General features: G+C 40.6%; 1 protein-coding gene across 2 annotated transcripts in view; it reads right to left on the bottom strand.

Moving 5' to 3' along the window:
- The window catches only part of UBXN6 (UBX domain protein 6), a 132,483-nt gene that overhangs the window by 59,324 nt on the left and 55,327 nt on the right, over positions 1-17,832 (bottom strand). For both annotated transcript variants that reach the window (XM_072405065.1, XM_072405066.1), the window contains exon 7: positions 76-151. In XM_072405065.1, coding sequence (XP_072261166.1) covers positions 76-151 — 76 coding nt within the window. The remainder of the gene's footprint in view (positions 1-75; positions 152-17,832) is intronic.

Genomic DNA, 17,832 nt, shown 5'->3' with positions numbered 1-17,832 from the left:
AAGAAGAAAATAAACACAAATAAATAAATACATTAATTACTGCATATAGAACGTTGCTCAAAATCCCAGCTTTACCTGAAAAACTTTGTTGGAAAATCTAATGGAACAATATTTCTCCTCATTCGGATTACCAATTATATTATTGAGATACCTGAGAAGTAAAACAGATAAAGGGGTATTAAAAAATACAAAAAAGAAACATGTAAATAAAATCACATAATTAAAAGTGACATTATTTTAAGGGATACTGCCACCTTGCCAATGCAATGGATGTCTTTGCAAAGACCATCCTCCTTGCTAATAAACTCATCATACCTTTGCTCCCACACCACTCTTTTCTACTTTGCATCAGGCTTTAAAATCAGTTGTGTTAGTTAGTAGGAAGAGCAGGGATGTCATTTTTTAGAGGATGTGATAGTTTTTCTTCAGTGATCTGCTAGACCCAGGCATCATCACATGAGAGAATGTAATATGCTCCCCTGTACCTGGAAGTGCAACATATTTTTGACAGCTGCACAGCAGGAAGTAGTGTTAAAGAAAACACAAGCCAGGCAAGTATAAGAGGATTGTAGAAAGCTCTTTACCAGAAGCACACTAAGCACAAGATGCATGATAACGCAGTAAAGTTACATGCACACAATAAATGGAGGCATATAATGTGTAAGGGCACAAAGTCGGGTTGGTATTGTATACAATCAATGAAGTGGCATTCTTACCAAGCAATTTAAGATGCAAGGAGAAGATAGAAAGGAGAAAAACACACTCACACAAAGTACAGGAAAACATATATACATAAGCAGACAGAAAAACACAAGTAATCACAGACCAACAAAGTGTGGCAAATTCACACAAAAGTGCAAAGCAATACACACAGAGTAAAAAAGACAGTCACCCAAACATCTATGGTAGGCACATCAACACAAACGAAGGAGCAAACACACACATTATAAAACACAGCATGCACAGAAATACCCACACTCAAACAGCCACTTAAACACAAAGAAAACACTTACATACAGCCATGGTAGACACTTGTAGATACTACTACTCAATGTCCACATTCTATATACATATTGCTAGTAACAGGTTGGACACCCTTTTACTATTAGAACTGTCCAAAATTTTTTTAGCATGCATTTACCAAAGGTGATGAAAACATTCCTTTATTGATTTTGGTCCATATTGACATGATTGCATCACACAATTGCTGGGGATTGTGAGAGAAGAGAGGAGACTTCATCCACAGTAACAGGGCTGAGGGAGGTTAGTGATGATTTACAGGTGGAAAGGGTGTATATGGTTGGAGTAGCCCTGTGAACAGAGACATCATGTCTGAATTTGTCAATTTTATCTCTAAAGTAGGTGACAATGTCTCTGGAAGGTTGTTGTGGGGTGAGCAGGTGTGGGGTTTAGAAGGGAGTCAATTGTTAAGAAGAGGTTGCGTGGGTTGGAACCCTCAGAGGAAATGACAGCGGAGAATAATAATTTTGCTTAGTGACAGTGAGTTCAGTGTTAAAGTATTATTGTCTGGCTTTGTAGTCTATGAAGTCAGTGCTGAGGCTAGATTTTTTCCACTGGCACTCAGCTGCTCGAAGTCTTTTGTAGCTGTTTGCTGTGATTGTTGTGCCACGGTCGGGGGTTAGCAAGACATGGCGGAAGGTGGCAGGGGCAACTTTATCCAGAGCCAGAGAAAGAGTGTGGTTGAACTGAGTGGCAGCTTTATCCAGAGATGTGATTTTAGAGAGGGTGGGGGTTAGGGACGTGACAGTTTGAGAGTGGGTTTTAGTCAAGGTTACAGATATGTGAGACCCACACCACCCCCTACTCTTGGCAGGTCTAGGGGTCTAGGTTCAGGCCTCCATAGGAGAGAGCAGCAGCAGAGGCAGAGTCAGAGGAGGAAAGCAAAGTTTCAGTGGGAACAAGAAGTTCAGAGATTTAGAAAGGAATGTTGTGTATATAGGTTATTTTATTGCCAACAGATCTGGCATTCCATAGACTGCCATAGAAAGGGGGAAAGATTTATAGGTGGGGTGAATGGGAATAATGTTAGGAGAAGGGAGCGTTTTGCTGACAGTGTAGGGAAGAAAGAGCCTGTGGGGGGACCATGGTTGGGCGAGATGTCACCAGACAGTAGCAGTAGAGAAAAAAAAGTTTAGAAGCACAGACAGATAAAGCAGGAGAGTGAAGCAGCAGAGAGACAATGGGTTATTAGACTGGGAAGGAGAGTGAATAGAGCCAGCAAAATGAGTGCAGGGTGAATAATACATTTTGACAGATAATTGAGAACCATATGAGTTCAATAAACAATGTGTCAAACAGTCCATGAGAGCTGGTCTTGTAATGTGGGTTGTAGTGAGGCTTACAAGCTTCTTGAGTTCCAGGAGTGTGATAGGATGAGTCAGTCACAGAGATGCCTTGGTGAAATAGCACTTCAGAATGACAGCAGTAGAGGTTGTATTGGAGTCAGATGGATGAATCAGTCCAAAGGCAGGAAATGGGAGTTGTGGATTGTAATTGTATGCCTGTTTCAATTCCCATTGCATTTATAATTTGTCACTTAATATTTGGGCACGTGATAGGGTACCCACGTGACCATGCCTGTTGTTTAAATAGAAGTGCTTTGGGCCCTGAATATGCATGGACCAGATGTCAGTAACTAGGAATTTGGGATATCAGTTGAACCTAAGTAGGGGAGGGGGTTGGCAGGTCAATTAATATCAATGTGCACTCAGCTGGTACAAAGGGATACTGAATAGATAAATCTATGGGGAGATTTCAGTTGGTGTAATAAAATCATCTGCATTAGGACAATCAGATGAAGATTGCAGGGGAAAACAATTGGACACAAAGGGATGAAATTTTGCAGGCAGAATAGGAGACATACCACATCAGAGGAAGATTGCGAGGGAAACAATTAGACACACAGAAAGAATGGAGGGAAACACATGGAAAGAGTGTAGCAAGAATTAATATATTACATTATCTGATTGTTTAATTGGTAGGTGTAAGTAAAATAACCCCATATCTAGCCAAGCTAGCTGCTGACAAATGCTTTGTATCATGTTTAATATTTCACATAAAAAGTAAATGTGTGATCCAATACCAAGTCTACTTCTTTTTCCAGCGACAATGCACATGTTGCCACTGTTCTAACAACCTGGTGATCCCTTTATCACATGATCTAGCTGACAGAACCAATAAGCCAATAGTCCCTTTTCTGTGTCTTTGGCACAATACTCTTGTAGCATGGCCAGCATTCTTAGGACAGAGCAGCTAAAATGGTTTCCTGTAGTCTTGAAGGAGAAGTGAAAGCTGACAATTTATCTTTTTTCAAGACATTTTTTCAAGCCTTTCAAGAAATTGGAAGTGTTTTTCTTAAGTTAATACATCATTAATAAAGCTCCTGTGCTATGCCTTCAAATTCCTCCACAGCTCTTGTCCCACTTGTCCTACATTTCTGACCTGATAGAAAAATATCCCCCTAGCTGCTTTCTTCCCTCCTTGACCTATTAACGACTTCCTCTCTCAAAAGTTTGTCACACATACAGCTTCAAGACTTTTTGAAAAAGTCCCCAACTCTCTGGAATGGTCTTCTGCAATATATTTGGCTTGCTCCTATTTTCTACTCTTTTAAAAGGAGATTTTTAAACCCATATACCCAAACTTGCCTACCCGTCTGTTTCTGTCTCTTAAAATTCCTACTACTTACTCACCATTCTATATGCCCCACTCCTATTGTGTGCTACTTCCCACACCTCTAAGATTGTAATTTTTTTTTTTATTATTAAAAGATCTTGCAACCACATAATAAAACATAATATATACAATATTTACAATATACTCATAAATAAAAAAATAAATATTAGGTATTATTCCAAACTCAAAGAATGGTATAAAGAAAAGAATAATTATACAAATATATTTCAAATACTCTCCTAACATATACTAAATAAGACCAAGAAGCACAAACCTGTCACAATGTAAGTAGCCCTTTTTCAAAAAAATCAATTCACAACAAAATCTAGGGAGTGTAAAAAGGAGAGAGAGAGACGCTCACCCTGAGAAAAGAAGTACACTGAAGGAAGACTTTATGTTCCTCAGTGCCCTCATCCAGGCCCCCTCTGCTATTCTCTTTTTTTTAAGACCCTGAATTTTCCCCACTGCGTGCAGAATATCATTTTCTCCATATGCATTCCTGGTACTGTGCATTCCAAGTATAATATTGGACCACTGCACTAACTATAAAAGGTTTATCAAAATAAAAATCCCAGTGATTCTCGAATGCTCTATATACCCACCCTGCATAACTCATGGGACTAAGACAGGGAATATGGTCTCTTCTGATTCTCTACATTCCTGTCTCAAGCACACACAGTCTCTTGAGGACCAGTGCTGATAAATCCTTAAGTAAGCCAAGTCAGGTCTCTAAACTTTATGGGAATCTTTTCATATTAATTAATCTCAGCATCTCCCTCAAAACTGTAATTTTTGGCAATCACTTAAGGCCAATTAACATCTCCAGGTTTTCCTATAGATTTTAATGTCCTCCGTTGTGATCTGCTATTGCTTTAGTACTTTCAAGCTCAGGGTAACATAAGCCAGAAGCCCATCCTGCTGGATCCCTGGCTTTTTCACATTTCCCTGTTTCCTTATCACACAAAAAAGGCTTGAATCAGGACTGGAAAATTCCTATCCATCCAGGAGGGTTCTTTCTCTGCAAGCATGTTACCAAAATTAAACTTAATAAACAGCAAAGAAAAGAATATCACCAGGTTGACCATACGTAGGCCACCCTCCCTTCTGGATAGACAGGTCACATTCCTTTTCACTAGGTTCATCCTGTTTTCCCAGAGCATCTGGAAGAATCAGCTGTATCCCCGTACACAGGGAGGCTGGCAAAAGACAGACAAAGTTGACATGCAAGACTATTGGTACCAGGTAAGTTTTGATCAGATCAACCCTTTCTCTGTATGACATTCTCCAATTCCTCCACTTTACCATCTTGGCATTTGCGATCTCCAGCTTAGTTTCCCAATTTAGCGGGTTATAATCACCTCATCCAAATAAAATTCCCAAAATTTTGACTTCCTCATGAGGTTCTGGGAAGGTATCCGAGAGGTCGAAATTTTGACCTTCCCTATCCATCCAGAAAAGTTCACACTTGTCATGGCTGATCTTAGAACCCAAGGCCTCTGCATACTGTTAAGTCTCTGAGACTACCACCTGTGCCTCATTTGTCCCAAAGATAATCACAGATACACCATCAGCACAGGTAATTACTCTCAAAGGGTGCTTATCAGCAATGCCCAAAGAACTCTGCACAGTGGTCCACTCTTTAGCCTTCGAATATAGGGGTTAATTGCAGACATGTATAGCAGGGGTCTCAGCGGGCATCCCTGACCTGAACATAACCAGGGAACCTGTAATCAGACCCTCCAAACTGTTTGCAATTCTGGTAAAGGTCAGGTGAGTAGTATTTACCATAATCCTTTTCCAGAACCAAAGAGGCCTGCCGGTCCTATTGGTTTTCTCTCAAAAGGAGTTTTTTGAGACCTCCTCGATCTCCAGCAATCTCCTCGATGAGCACATTAACCTCCCTAGCAGTAATCCCTAATGTGACTCGGCGTGGATTTTACCTGCAAAGAGCAGTCACACTCGGGGTCACGTAAATTAAAAAAAAAAAAAACACTTACCTTGCTCTGTCGGCCTTCCCCAGCGTCCTGCGGGTCCCCATAGGTCCTGGGGACACGTCCTCCTCTTCTGATCTTCAGCAGTGAACTGCAGAGACGATCTCTGGGGTTTCCCGGTGACGTCGGTGCGGGCGGGAGGATTGAGATTCAAATCATTTTGAATTGGATTCAATACAAAATAGCTGTATTGAGTCTAATACAAAGAAATCTTCATATAATATATATTTAGTATAATATATATATATATATATTATACATGCCACTGTACAGTTATATTACGTTTCACTATTTTTTTTTTTTTTTTTTTAACAGATTTTTGTGTTTTTTTTATTTAAAGTTTATTATTACATTTATTAAATATTGGACATATTTCGGTGAGTTATGCCTAAGAATTATAGCCTATTATGTAAAATACATTTCCATGCAAAAAAAATGTAACACTTTTTGCATGGAAATACAGACAGAATTATAACACTAGGGGAATTAAGCAGTAACCAGATGACACAGGGTTCAAGAGGGACTTATCTTTCCTCAAGAAAGTTGGTCAAGCCTTCTGCGAAATCTCTGATAGCTTACATATTTATCACATTGTTTCTTTTTACCAAGGGATCTGAAAAAGCCATCAAACCTACTTTTAAGAAGCACCCACCACTTAGACTTACTGCTACACAGGTCCAGGAGAGATTGAAAGAAATCCTCAAAGGATTGTCCGACACTATCGTCTTCCAAAAATTCCATATTAGGTTTCTAGATACCTATTTGAAGCATAAGTATTTGAAGCATTCAGGATAACAGATAGCATAAAGTGGTCAAAGAATTCCACTGCACGAACCTCAAAAAGCGGAGTCCTCCTTTAAAAAAAACTATTTCTATCCTGCTCCCACTAGTCCCTCTCCTAAATGTGAACCCGATGTCACCTGGGTAGTTCTTAATGTGCTTATCCACCAGACCTGCCTGTCTAACCATCTCTATTTCCAGTGTTTAGGTCTAATAATAGTGTTAAGATCACCTCTAATGACAATCTGCTTGACAAGTAAAAAGAAAGGGCTTAACCTTGTTTAAGAGGCATTTCCTGTCCCATTTTGTCTGCAGCCCATAGATGTTTATAAGGAGCAGGTCTTGCCCCTCCACCATGGTGTCTATGATCATACAGCTCCCCATTTCTACTTCAATAATCTGCTGACAAGTTACCTTATCTGTTTTAAAAAGAACAGCAACTCCACTGTGAGGTTCAGCTACAAGAGATCAAAAGGAAGGTCTGCACCTCCACTTCCTTTTTGCCAGATGGATATTGGCTGGAGAACTGAGCTGGCTCTCCTGTAAAAATAAAATGTCAGCATCAAACCTACTGAGAAAAAATAAATCAGTGTCATGAGCACTTACAGATTTGATGCTGGTGACAAAAATGGTCGCCACCTTCAATGGCGCAGGCACCGCCAATAGGATGATTGAAGTAGCTTCTTCTTGATCTCAACTCTTTCCAAACTCCTGAATTTTCATTAGGATTCTTCCATAGATTCAATCTCCGACCCACCACCATCATCTTATAACACCCCAAAACTATTCTCAACTGACATCTCCATTAACGGAGAAGGGGGAGCTGACACATTCTTTTCCTGCCATTTTCCTCTTCATTTCAAGCCACTGAAGTGGCTAAATCTTTTTTAGAAAGACATGACCCACCTAATTCCCACTTCCCTTTACCCCCTATTTCCATTCTGGCCACCCTAGTTGATCTATGGGGAACCTGGGATGTACCGTTAGTGTGTGCCTCCTTACCCACCCTTTTACCCTGCTGAGGACCCAGGTCACAAATACTTACACCTGACATCGACACAGAAAGGGAGGGAGACACTTCCCAGACAGACACACAGGGAGGAGTATCGGGAATAAACCCAGGGGAAGACACACCTACACTAAATCCAGACTCCTGAAAAACATCCTGAACCCCACCCACCAAAGAAGGTAAAACCTCAGACACCACTTCAATAGACTTTGCAGCATCGTAAACTAAACTTTCTTTGCCATCCTCTTTTTGTTTCACAAACTTCTGGGTCCAGATTATACATTGCTATGGTGCACTTCTTGTAAGAGTGGCCAGCCTCCCACACATATTGCACACAATCCTGTTACAATCCTTTGCCATATGTCCCAGCCTCTGACCTAAGGGACACTTCAGTTCTGAAACGGAAGCTGCAAAATGGCCTTTTTTTACCACACTTGTGGTTGGCCAGGGTAAAACACAACTATCCTGTCTCTGCTAATAAACGCTGAGGATAGTATATGTTGAATGACATTACCAATAAACTTTAATTTATTGGTGGTTTTCCATGCTTCTGTCTATATGTCCTGTTCTTCCAAGACCTTTTTAGAGGGGTCATAACCTCTCCAAATCTCCCCAAACACCAAGCCAGATCCATAGAGAAAATGGACTCATTTCTCACCAATATGATGATGTTCCTAAAGAGTGTCCTTGGGCACTCCTGGGGACCAAACCCTCCTGCAAGAAGGATCATACTTCAAAAGTTTTTTCCATAGGTTTAGTTGCATGCAAGATAGCTCATTTTTGTCTATTTTAATCAGCAATTGCTCCACCAATTTTTTGTGAAAACTCATTAATGCTTTCATTGCTTCTGGGTCCTGCGCTGAGATCCTCATTAAGACACATGGACTCCAGCTCCGAGTCACTGTCAGGGGAACTAGCTTCCGGGTTTCTCAAAGATTATGCCATCCTCCCTAGCCTGTAAAGGATATCAGGCCAGGGCCCTGTGAATTTTTTGAAGAGCTCACTAAGACACACCTTCCTGTGCAGATTGTAAGCTCTTCAGGGCAGGGTCGCTTCTTTTCCTGTGTCACTGTCTGTATCTGTCTGTGATTTGCAAACCCTATTTAATGTACAACGCTGCATAATATGTTGACACTAATTATTGTTTTTCATTATTATTATTAATAATAATAATAATAATAATAATAATAATATTTATACTATTAACAACATTAGAAACATTTCTCAAAACTGTTCCCCAAACTTCAGATATCATGGTCTTTAAAATCAAAGGCAAACAGTATAAAATGATAAGACTTACCTTCTTTCATTTTCAACCCAAGCACATACTTTCCTGTTCTTTTGGGGAAATTTGAACAGGTCCAATATATTTCACATTTCAAAATTAACTCTAAATCGCTGGCAATTAGTGTTGTCCATTCGACACAGGGGAAACAACACCTTTTACATACTTACCCATTTAAAAAGAAGCAAAACCACTTAACCTATTTAGGCATCAAACTACCAAGTGATCTAGTCTTGTTATACTCAATAAATTATCCACCTTTAAATTTCTTTGGGATGGTAAGTGCCCCAGAATTAGTTATACATATATTACCAAAGCAGTTGAGCTACAAAGAATAGTGGAATAGAAAAACGAAAATATCTCAAAAGATTGGGTTCAAATAAAATCCTCTCTCTTTCCAATAATTTTGGCAGCCTCACCATGGATCCCATGCACTACATTCCCAGATCAAACAGCACCCAACAGTTGGTTCTATGCTATCAATTTTTTGCAAAACAAACACTAATGTCATGTATGAAGAAACATGACCACTAGGGGGCACTACAGCTTGCACAGAGGTGGTGTGAGCCTTGAGAAGGGCCAAGACGCAGAGTCTAAGCAGTAACCAGGTTTTCTCCAGGGCCTCTGATGGTGAGGGTGTTGCGCCGCTGGTTACTGCCAGATTGAGGTCCTTGGGCACACCAAGGTACCAAATCACAAAGCAGAAGGATAGTCGAGGAAAGACGAGGTCGAGGCAGGCAGCAAGCAAGAGAGGTCAGGCCACACACAAGGGATCAAATGCCAGGGAGCCAGGAGACAGACACCGGTGAAACAGGGGCCACTGTGGGCACAAGGAACACAGGAGACACTGGAAGCAACAGGAGGTACAGGTGACTCAGGGATAACCACAGACAGACAGGAACACTGGAACAGCACAAGGAAGTTGGCTGGGAACCAACAGACTGAACAATGATGGGTAACGCAGGAGCTTGACAGAGGAAACAATGAATTAGCCAACAGGTATACAGGAACTAGCTTACAGAACTAGGGGCATGGAGACACATTGCAAGTACACAGTGTGCAGTCTGTGAGCTAGTTAAATAGCCAGGGCTGGTCAAGATGCTTTTTTCTGATTGGCCAGCAGATTGGACAGACTTGATAAAGCTTGGCGTTAGCGTCAGAACTGCCCGCATGCGCAGGCGGGAGATGCCTGCGCTTTAGTGAGGAAGAGGTAAGTGTGACAACTAATAATGAGATAGATCATCTTTAAACTTCTCAGATGATGACAACCAGTTTCTTTTTTGCACTTACCTGCAGATTCACTACTTATAAATGCAGTGGGTAGAACATTAACGGTATATCTCTGTTCTATATCGCTACTTATATAATCTTGTGCCATAAATAGAGAACTAGTTGGAAAAACACCGTTCATGCCAAATTTACAGATACACAATGGAGTAATGTCTATATTTTGGAACATAGCTGCTGAATAAGTACCAATATACAAGAAGTTTCTTATAAATATTGATATGCTGGTGTTTTAAACCAACCAGACTTCATCAACGTTTTCCTGATCAGTCTAAATTTGTCTTGCTAAATTTTTCAAAACCTGAGGCATTTGGGAGTTCTTTAGATTTTCTGACCTTTACAAAACATCCACAGAACCTGTTTAAATATACCCTTTTTTTCTAATGTAATACTTAAAGAAATAAGTATTATTCTGTTTCTTTTTATGCTACTACAACAAATGGAAGATATCTTGCCCAACTTCCTTCCTAACAGATAAATAGTAAATGTCACTTTTGTTGCTATCTTTGGTATTTGATTGTTTCACTTACCGTATTTTTTGCCGTATAAGACGCACTTTATCTTCCCCAAAACTGGGGGGGGGAAGTTGGTCCGTCTTATACGACAAATGTGTTATAAAATAATTAAAATAAGATACTCACCCGATACCCGATCCTGCGTGTGTCTCCTCTCCTCGCTGGCTGCAGCGTGTGTCTCCCCCCCTCTCTGGCTGCAGAGTGTGTCTCCTCCTGGCTGCAGTGCAGAGTGAAAGAAGCCGGCACAGCACCCCCTGCTGATCCCTGCCCTAACTGCCGTACAGTGGAAAAAAAGGTAAGAACGGCACAGAGTGATCAGGAGGGGAATTTGAATGGCACAGAGTGATCAGAAGGGGAATTTGAATGGCACAGAGTGATCAGAAAGGGAATTTGAATGGCACATGAGTGATCAGAAGGGGAATACCGGTATGAATGGCACATGAGTGATCAGAAGGGGAATAATCTTTCAGAATCATTTTTTTCTAGATTTTCCTCCTTTAAAATTGGGTGCGTCTTATATTCCGGAGCGTCTTATACGGTCAAAAATACGGTATTTTTTTTTTTTTATCATTGTAACTGACATACCTTTTGTATTGTTGATTGAGCTTTATATTTGACACAATTTATATACTAATAAAAATCTAAGTGTAGAAAAAAATAAACAATAGCAACTAACTACATCCTCATAGATCCCTCCCTAGTTACCAGAAATACCAACTGTCTTCTGTATAAAGCAAACTAAGTAACTTACAAGCTCCTTTATTTCTCTTGGAGCTATTTTTCCCTCTGGCATTGGGAAGCCAGTGAGCTCCCAGCAGTCCCAAGGGAGACAAACTCATGGGAAAGATGACACAAGTCATTAGAATGTTTTTACAAGTCCACATCCACAATACAAGTATTTAGTGTTCTACATTTTCTACTTGTTCTAGCTAAACAAAGGTCATTTGAGTCGAATTGAACAAATCTGAAAATCATTCACGATTGTTAAAAAAAAAATCTTTTATTGAGTTTTTTTAACATATTTTATAAAGAATTGACAAACGTCATACATCAACAAGCGATACATAGTGAGCCCTCTGTCGGGCACTTGATAATTAACAACTTTACCTTTTAAACAGGACATGCCTAACCAATACACAATGAAAGCAATCAACAACGGAGTAACATAAATGACAAAAAAACAGTTCTGCACATATTTCCCTTACATCACTGTAAGGAGACATCTTTTGTATATATTTTAGAACTATTACGCTTTTTACCTCCCATCATGTGATGAGTAATTAATGACACCTTCTTTTTCACTCAAATTTGCCTAAAGTATGACGGAGGGTGTTTGAGGGCTTATCATTTACCATGATCTAGTTCAATTTTGAGGTAAGTGGTTCCATGGGAATATTGTCTTTCTTGCACACATTAGCTAATGTTATACGAGCAGCAAGCAGAAAAAGTTTGGCCCATATTTACATATTTAGGGAGCTGTTGATTAAACTTAATGAATATTCCAGCCTCCCAAGTTTTCTCTATCTCGACCTATACAATAGAGGAAAGAAGATGGAACAACTCCAACCAATAATTTTGAGCTATGGGACATGACCACAAAATGTGGTCCATCGAGCCTCTTGCTTCGCAACCCCTAAAACATAATGGTGAGGAAGAGGGCTTGTATTTGGCTATGGGTTCTTGGACTAGGTACCAGCGTAGGAACACTTTATAGTTTGCTTTTACCAAGGACGAGTTGATACATACTCTAGACAGTGAATGAGCTCTCTCACTCCACTCATCCAGTTCCCATGTCTTACCTAGGTCTGCTTCCCAAGAGTGCATATAGGAAAGTATTGTAACTGGAGCCACAAGGGCTGCATAAAGAAGGGAGATTTGGGCTTTAGTATCCACTATAGAAGTACAAGAACTTACAAAAGATGAAGAGCAGAATGTGCACTTTGCCTGAGTTTAGAGCATACACACATAATTTTATCTGTCTTTATCAAAAGTATTCACTTGTGGGAGGTTCTATTTTGCTTTACTAATATTTAAGACTGAGCACTCCTCGCACATTTAATAAATCTTTTATTCGCAGAAAACCTTTTCCAATCCACCAACTAAATCTGTATCTACATCTTCCCAGGGAGAATTCCGGGTTATCCAAAAGGGGCGCTAAAGGAGTGTGGGGTGATATTTTAGAATGAGATTCTAGGAGATGGAGAGGTGTTGGCATATTGCAGGAGATAGGGAACCCCTAGGCGTCGTACGTACATGGCAGCATTTTGAATTCTGCTTCTCCCCCCCCCCCCCAGATGAACATCAATATTAGGGTTTAAAGGTGATTTAAAGAGTGCCCAGACACCAAAATTGGCAGTGTTCGAAAGAGATATTATATTCTTGGAAGCACATTTATTTTAACCTTTGCTACCCTTCTGAACCAAACGGGTGGGGATTTAGACCATTTCTGTAAATCTGACACAATCCTTCCAATAAGCGGAGTATATTTGGCCTGGTGGAGTGTCTGATATGTTGATGTAAATTGGATACCTAGGTACTGTAATGATGTTTTGCGCCCCACAGAAAGTCAAAGTTACTCTTGATTTAGTCAACCTGCTGGGCCAGTAGGTTAACATTAAGCACTTGGGATTTGGTGCAATTCACTTGTAGCCCTGAAATTATGGAAAAATTATCTATCAGCTTCAAAAGATTGGGGATGTAACGTACACATATTATGTCATGTGCAAATAAGGCATATTTGTGTTTGGTTGCCCCACATCGAATGCCTCTGATAATCCGGTAGGGGCAAATGCCTATTGCTAACAGCTCCAAAGCCAGGGCAAACAATAAAAGGGAGAGGGGGCAACCTTGCCATGTTCCTCCTTTGATGGTGAAAAGTGGAGAGAGACGACCCTGCAGAGAAATTTTTGCTGTAGGGGCATCGTACCAAGCTGAACTTAGTGAAATATGGCACAAACCCCATTTTGTTTTATATATAAACATGGCCAGGACAAGCTATGAAATGCCTTTTGTATGTCTAATGATAGCAGCATGGCTTCCCTCTTAAGGCCTTGTTCCCAATTGGTATGCAGTACCAATATAAGGTCTATGGACCTTCTAGTTTGGTCTGGGGATTGTCCATGTTGTAAAAAGTCTACTTTTGAAAAGCCTTTTCAAAAGCCTCCTGTGCTCCATGGGCACAAGGGAAGGCGACATGAGCACTGCTGAGCTTGGACAGGGATTACACACTACAGATGTAAAATTCTTAATGAATGTCCAGTAGAAGTTGGAAAAACACAGAAATCGTTAAACCCCCTTCCTATCCACTGGAGTTGACCAATTCAATACAGCTGAAAACTTTTCAGGGTCCATGGAATTTTCCTTTTCTCAAATTCACATTACATGGTTTTACATCAAATCCAAATCATCCATGATCATGGTCATCCAAATGAGGACCATAGAGGCATCAAAATTTCTCTGTCTTTGAAATGAAATGTTGGGAATGTCCCAGGGTTGTTACAAAGACTAAATGGCGTCACAACCAAATCAAAGTGACCAAAGCAGGGGTGTAATGCCATCTTTCTTTCATCCCCTTCCCAAATCCTTAGGAAGTTATAGGCCTCTCTGGTCAAATACATCCACAATACTCCTGGTAAACGGTTAGAATTAGTTCCTTCTTGTCTAAAACTTTGCAGTTGGTCAAAGAGAACTAAAGAAAACAGTCTGAGAAGGACACTTGATAACACTTGACAAGAAGGTTGTGTCTTGTAACCAGTGTATACCCAGGATGACCAAGAATAATGAAGAGATGAGGATGTAAAAACGTCGAAATTTCTATTTTCTATTCTATAAAGAGGAAGAAAAGTTAGCAGTTGAAATGATTCATTGGATAAGCGACCAGGCATGATGATGGAACCCTCTGCAGGTTTAATAGGAAAAGTTGTGTCTTAGGGCAAAGTGATAAACATAATTGCTGAGTGAGGGAGGCATCAAGCAAGAAGTGGCAGGCTCTGGAGTCAAAAATTGCTTGGACCTCAAAGGTTCCTTTGAGGGCCTGCAGGAATAAGAAGAGTGAGACATCTGCAGAGAAAGCCGCAAGAAAAGGAGAAGAGGAAAGTTTTTTTTCAGTCTTACCCAGAGAACAGACTGGACAGTTTCTGACCGGAACCTCTGCAGTACAGACACATATTGGTCCGGAAACATCTCTAATACTCCTCGCTTGACGGAGAGAGTCTTGCGAATCCTAACTGCATTGGGTTTGGCATATCTTGGGGAACTGAAAAATTCAGGAGGGTCCAAAGACCCATTTGTTCCCATTTGTACTCGACTTGCATTCACACAGCCTGCAGTTTTTCTTAGAGGCTTCGAATTATCCAAGGAATGATTCCAACACTACCTAGGCCAATTCATCTTTTAGCTGTTCTGACATGCCAATACAGAACTGGTGCTTTAGTGGTGTGCGCTTCCACTCAGTATTGAAACTCCAGCAGCAGAAATGAAAAATGTATTCAACTGGACTTCAATCCTGTTGGAGGTGACATAGTACTACTTCAGCAGTCTCAGCCCACCAGGGCTCATCATTTACTCAGCCAAGGCTGTATCTCCAGTCACCATGAGTTGAAAAGTCCATGCCTGAGATAAATGACTATGCCCTCCTTGGTATGTGCTTACATTAAATGGCCAGAAATAACTCCTGTCCTCAGCAGATTGGGTTGTGAGGCCATTTAGGTTTGCAAGGGCAAGTACAGATGAGTGCAAATGTACTAGCAAAATATAGTACTAGCACATTCACAACAGCTGAAGGTGCGCAGTGGCCAAGGAGGTGGATGCATAAGCTGAACAGTAACAGAAAGCAACATCTGAATGAAGTGCAACACAATAATTACCATTGCAGTGAAATGTTTTAGGATTTGGGGACGAATACCTATGCACACTCACATTTTCTGTTTCTAAGTATTTTGCACCTTCAAAGTGATAGTCATGTTGTGGAAAATCATATAGTAATAATGCAGGACAAGCACTGGGGGCGAATATTTTTGCAAAGCACTGTAAAAATAGGGTGGATGGAAAGTTTCCATCCAAGTGTCAGGTAAGTTTCCTACATACATTAAGTGCAAGCATACAAAGTAAAACAGACAGATACAGACACAGACACAAAAAGTAGGGGCAGATAGACACATACATGTCATACACAGTATACAGCCACAGCATAAACAGATAGGTAAAATACACACAAATAGACATAACACACAGTCAAAAAAGAGTCTAACACACAAGGCATAAATGCATATACTCAGGAAAGGAAAGAAACACATAAAAGGCAAACACCCACAGATGGCACATAAGCACTTGCAGTCAAAGGCAGGACATGGACCATGTCAGGAAAGACTTACACACTTAGGGGGAATGTGCACATAGTTATGGCAGACAAACATCAGATAGGAGGAACACATAGGGCACATATACTAAGGTATATATTCACACATGTAAGGGTACACACACACACACACACACACACACGTATACAGTCAGGGGAAGCAGAAACACACAATAGTCACAGCAAGAAGTTTAAAGCGACCTCGAGTGTGACTCGGGATTACCGCTTTTAGCAAGTAAAATCCACCCAGAGTCACACTCAGGATTACCGCTGGGGGGGTTAAAATAAAAATAAGGTGTTCCATTACAAAAAAAAAAATGTTTACTTTAGGTAATAAATAAATGTAGAGAAATGCTTATATTTTCAAGTGACAAATCTGCATTTTTCTAATTTGGTGTGGGAGAATGAATATGCCATGTCAACTTTGTGGTGTTTGTTTACATATATCACCTTTATCCGCAGTCACATAATCACGTAGATCCCAGATACTGTCACAAATCCGTGCAGGACCAGGGGATCTGTGCCCTTGCCTGTATCACCCAATTCACATTCCTCTGCAGCCAGCAGTAGCAGCAGCTTTGTTCAGTAATCCTGTCTGCTGGTCACTTCTTGGTCTAAGTCGTGATTCTCTGAGAGCTGCCCCTTTACCCCAGGGATTCAGAATATTCAGCAAAAGCACTCTATCTGCTGTCAGAAATTCAAACACCACCTGAGCTGCCTCTGCTCCAGAACTCTCTTTGGTGGTGGGTTTTCTTACTTGCTGGTATGTGTTTCCCATCTGCCACATGTTTTTCCTGATAAAAGAAAGTGACTGGCAACAGGAAATTAGCACGGAGTTCCTCTTGGCTCCGTTCCCAGACACCAGTTGTTTCTGTTGGTGATTCTCCTGAGTACCAACCCTGGCTCTGACCGTTGATTACTCTTGATCACCCCCCACACCATGACCTCTAGCTTGTCTGATCATGCTCCTGTCTCATGTTCCTGCACCACACTTTGCTCCTGTCAGCAGTCACAAGCCTCTGCATGCACAGGGGCCTCAACCTGGCAAATGCCTGCAGACTAACATCCTCACCTCTAAAGGCTCTGGAGACGACTGGGCGGTTGCTTACACTCTGTGCCCCGTGCACATCTCTGACAACTGTGCTGGTGACACGGAGGGTCCACCATTCCGCTCTGTGGTACTGAAACAGATACCTGCTTTCTGGGAAACCCTTCTAATAGAGTGAATGAATGAATACATAGGCAGTTATGTAAACCTTCAGTTGCAATTTTTTATATTTAAGGTTTAGTTTTGCTTTGAAAGTATATAAAAAAGGTGCAACAAACAGATATAATGGAACAATATAATATAGAGAGAATGTGTAACTCTTCTTAGATTGCTTAGATTTGCCTCCCCAGAAATATATTAGATCCTAGTGGTCTTCTAACCTATTTGTATGCCCCGTCATCACTGCAGTTTAACCTGTTTCTTTACTCATTTCTATAGGAATTAACCTGGTGTATACATGATCCTAAGAAAAAGCTTCCCAGGATCTAACAGAATCAGTACAACCACCTATCTTTGTAATGATGTCACCGTGACCCCTGAAGAAGTCCTCTGGCGAAACGCGTTGGGTAGAGACGTTATATACATCTGCCTATATACCATATGCTTAGGCGGGCATACAGTATGTCTAGTAAAAAGGCACTTCCTTATGTTGGTTTACATGGGGCTGCCTTAGTGATTTGTGATTCACCTATGTTTACCTATTGTTACTTGTGATTGGGGCATACTAATTGTTATGCCAAATACATATGTGATTTTTTTGCCAATTAAAACCCAGCCGTTTCATGTCTTTTTTTTTTTTATTAAAAAAAAATGATTAAATGTACTTGTATGTTGTGTAATGTTTCATTTCCTTGCAGGAAAAAAA

Source organism: Pyxicephalus adspersus, chromosome 3, assembly GCF_032062135.1.
Source record: "Pyxicephalus adspersus chromosome 3, UCB_Pads_2.0, whole genome shotgun sequence".
Lineage (NCBI taxonomy): Eukaryota > Metazoa > Chordata > Amphibia > Anura > Pyxicephalidae > Pyxicephalus > Pyxicephalus adspersus.
Note: the sequence above shows the minus strand (reverse complement) of the source record. Positions and strands in the feature narration are given on the sequence as shown.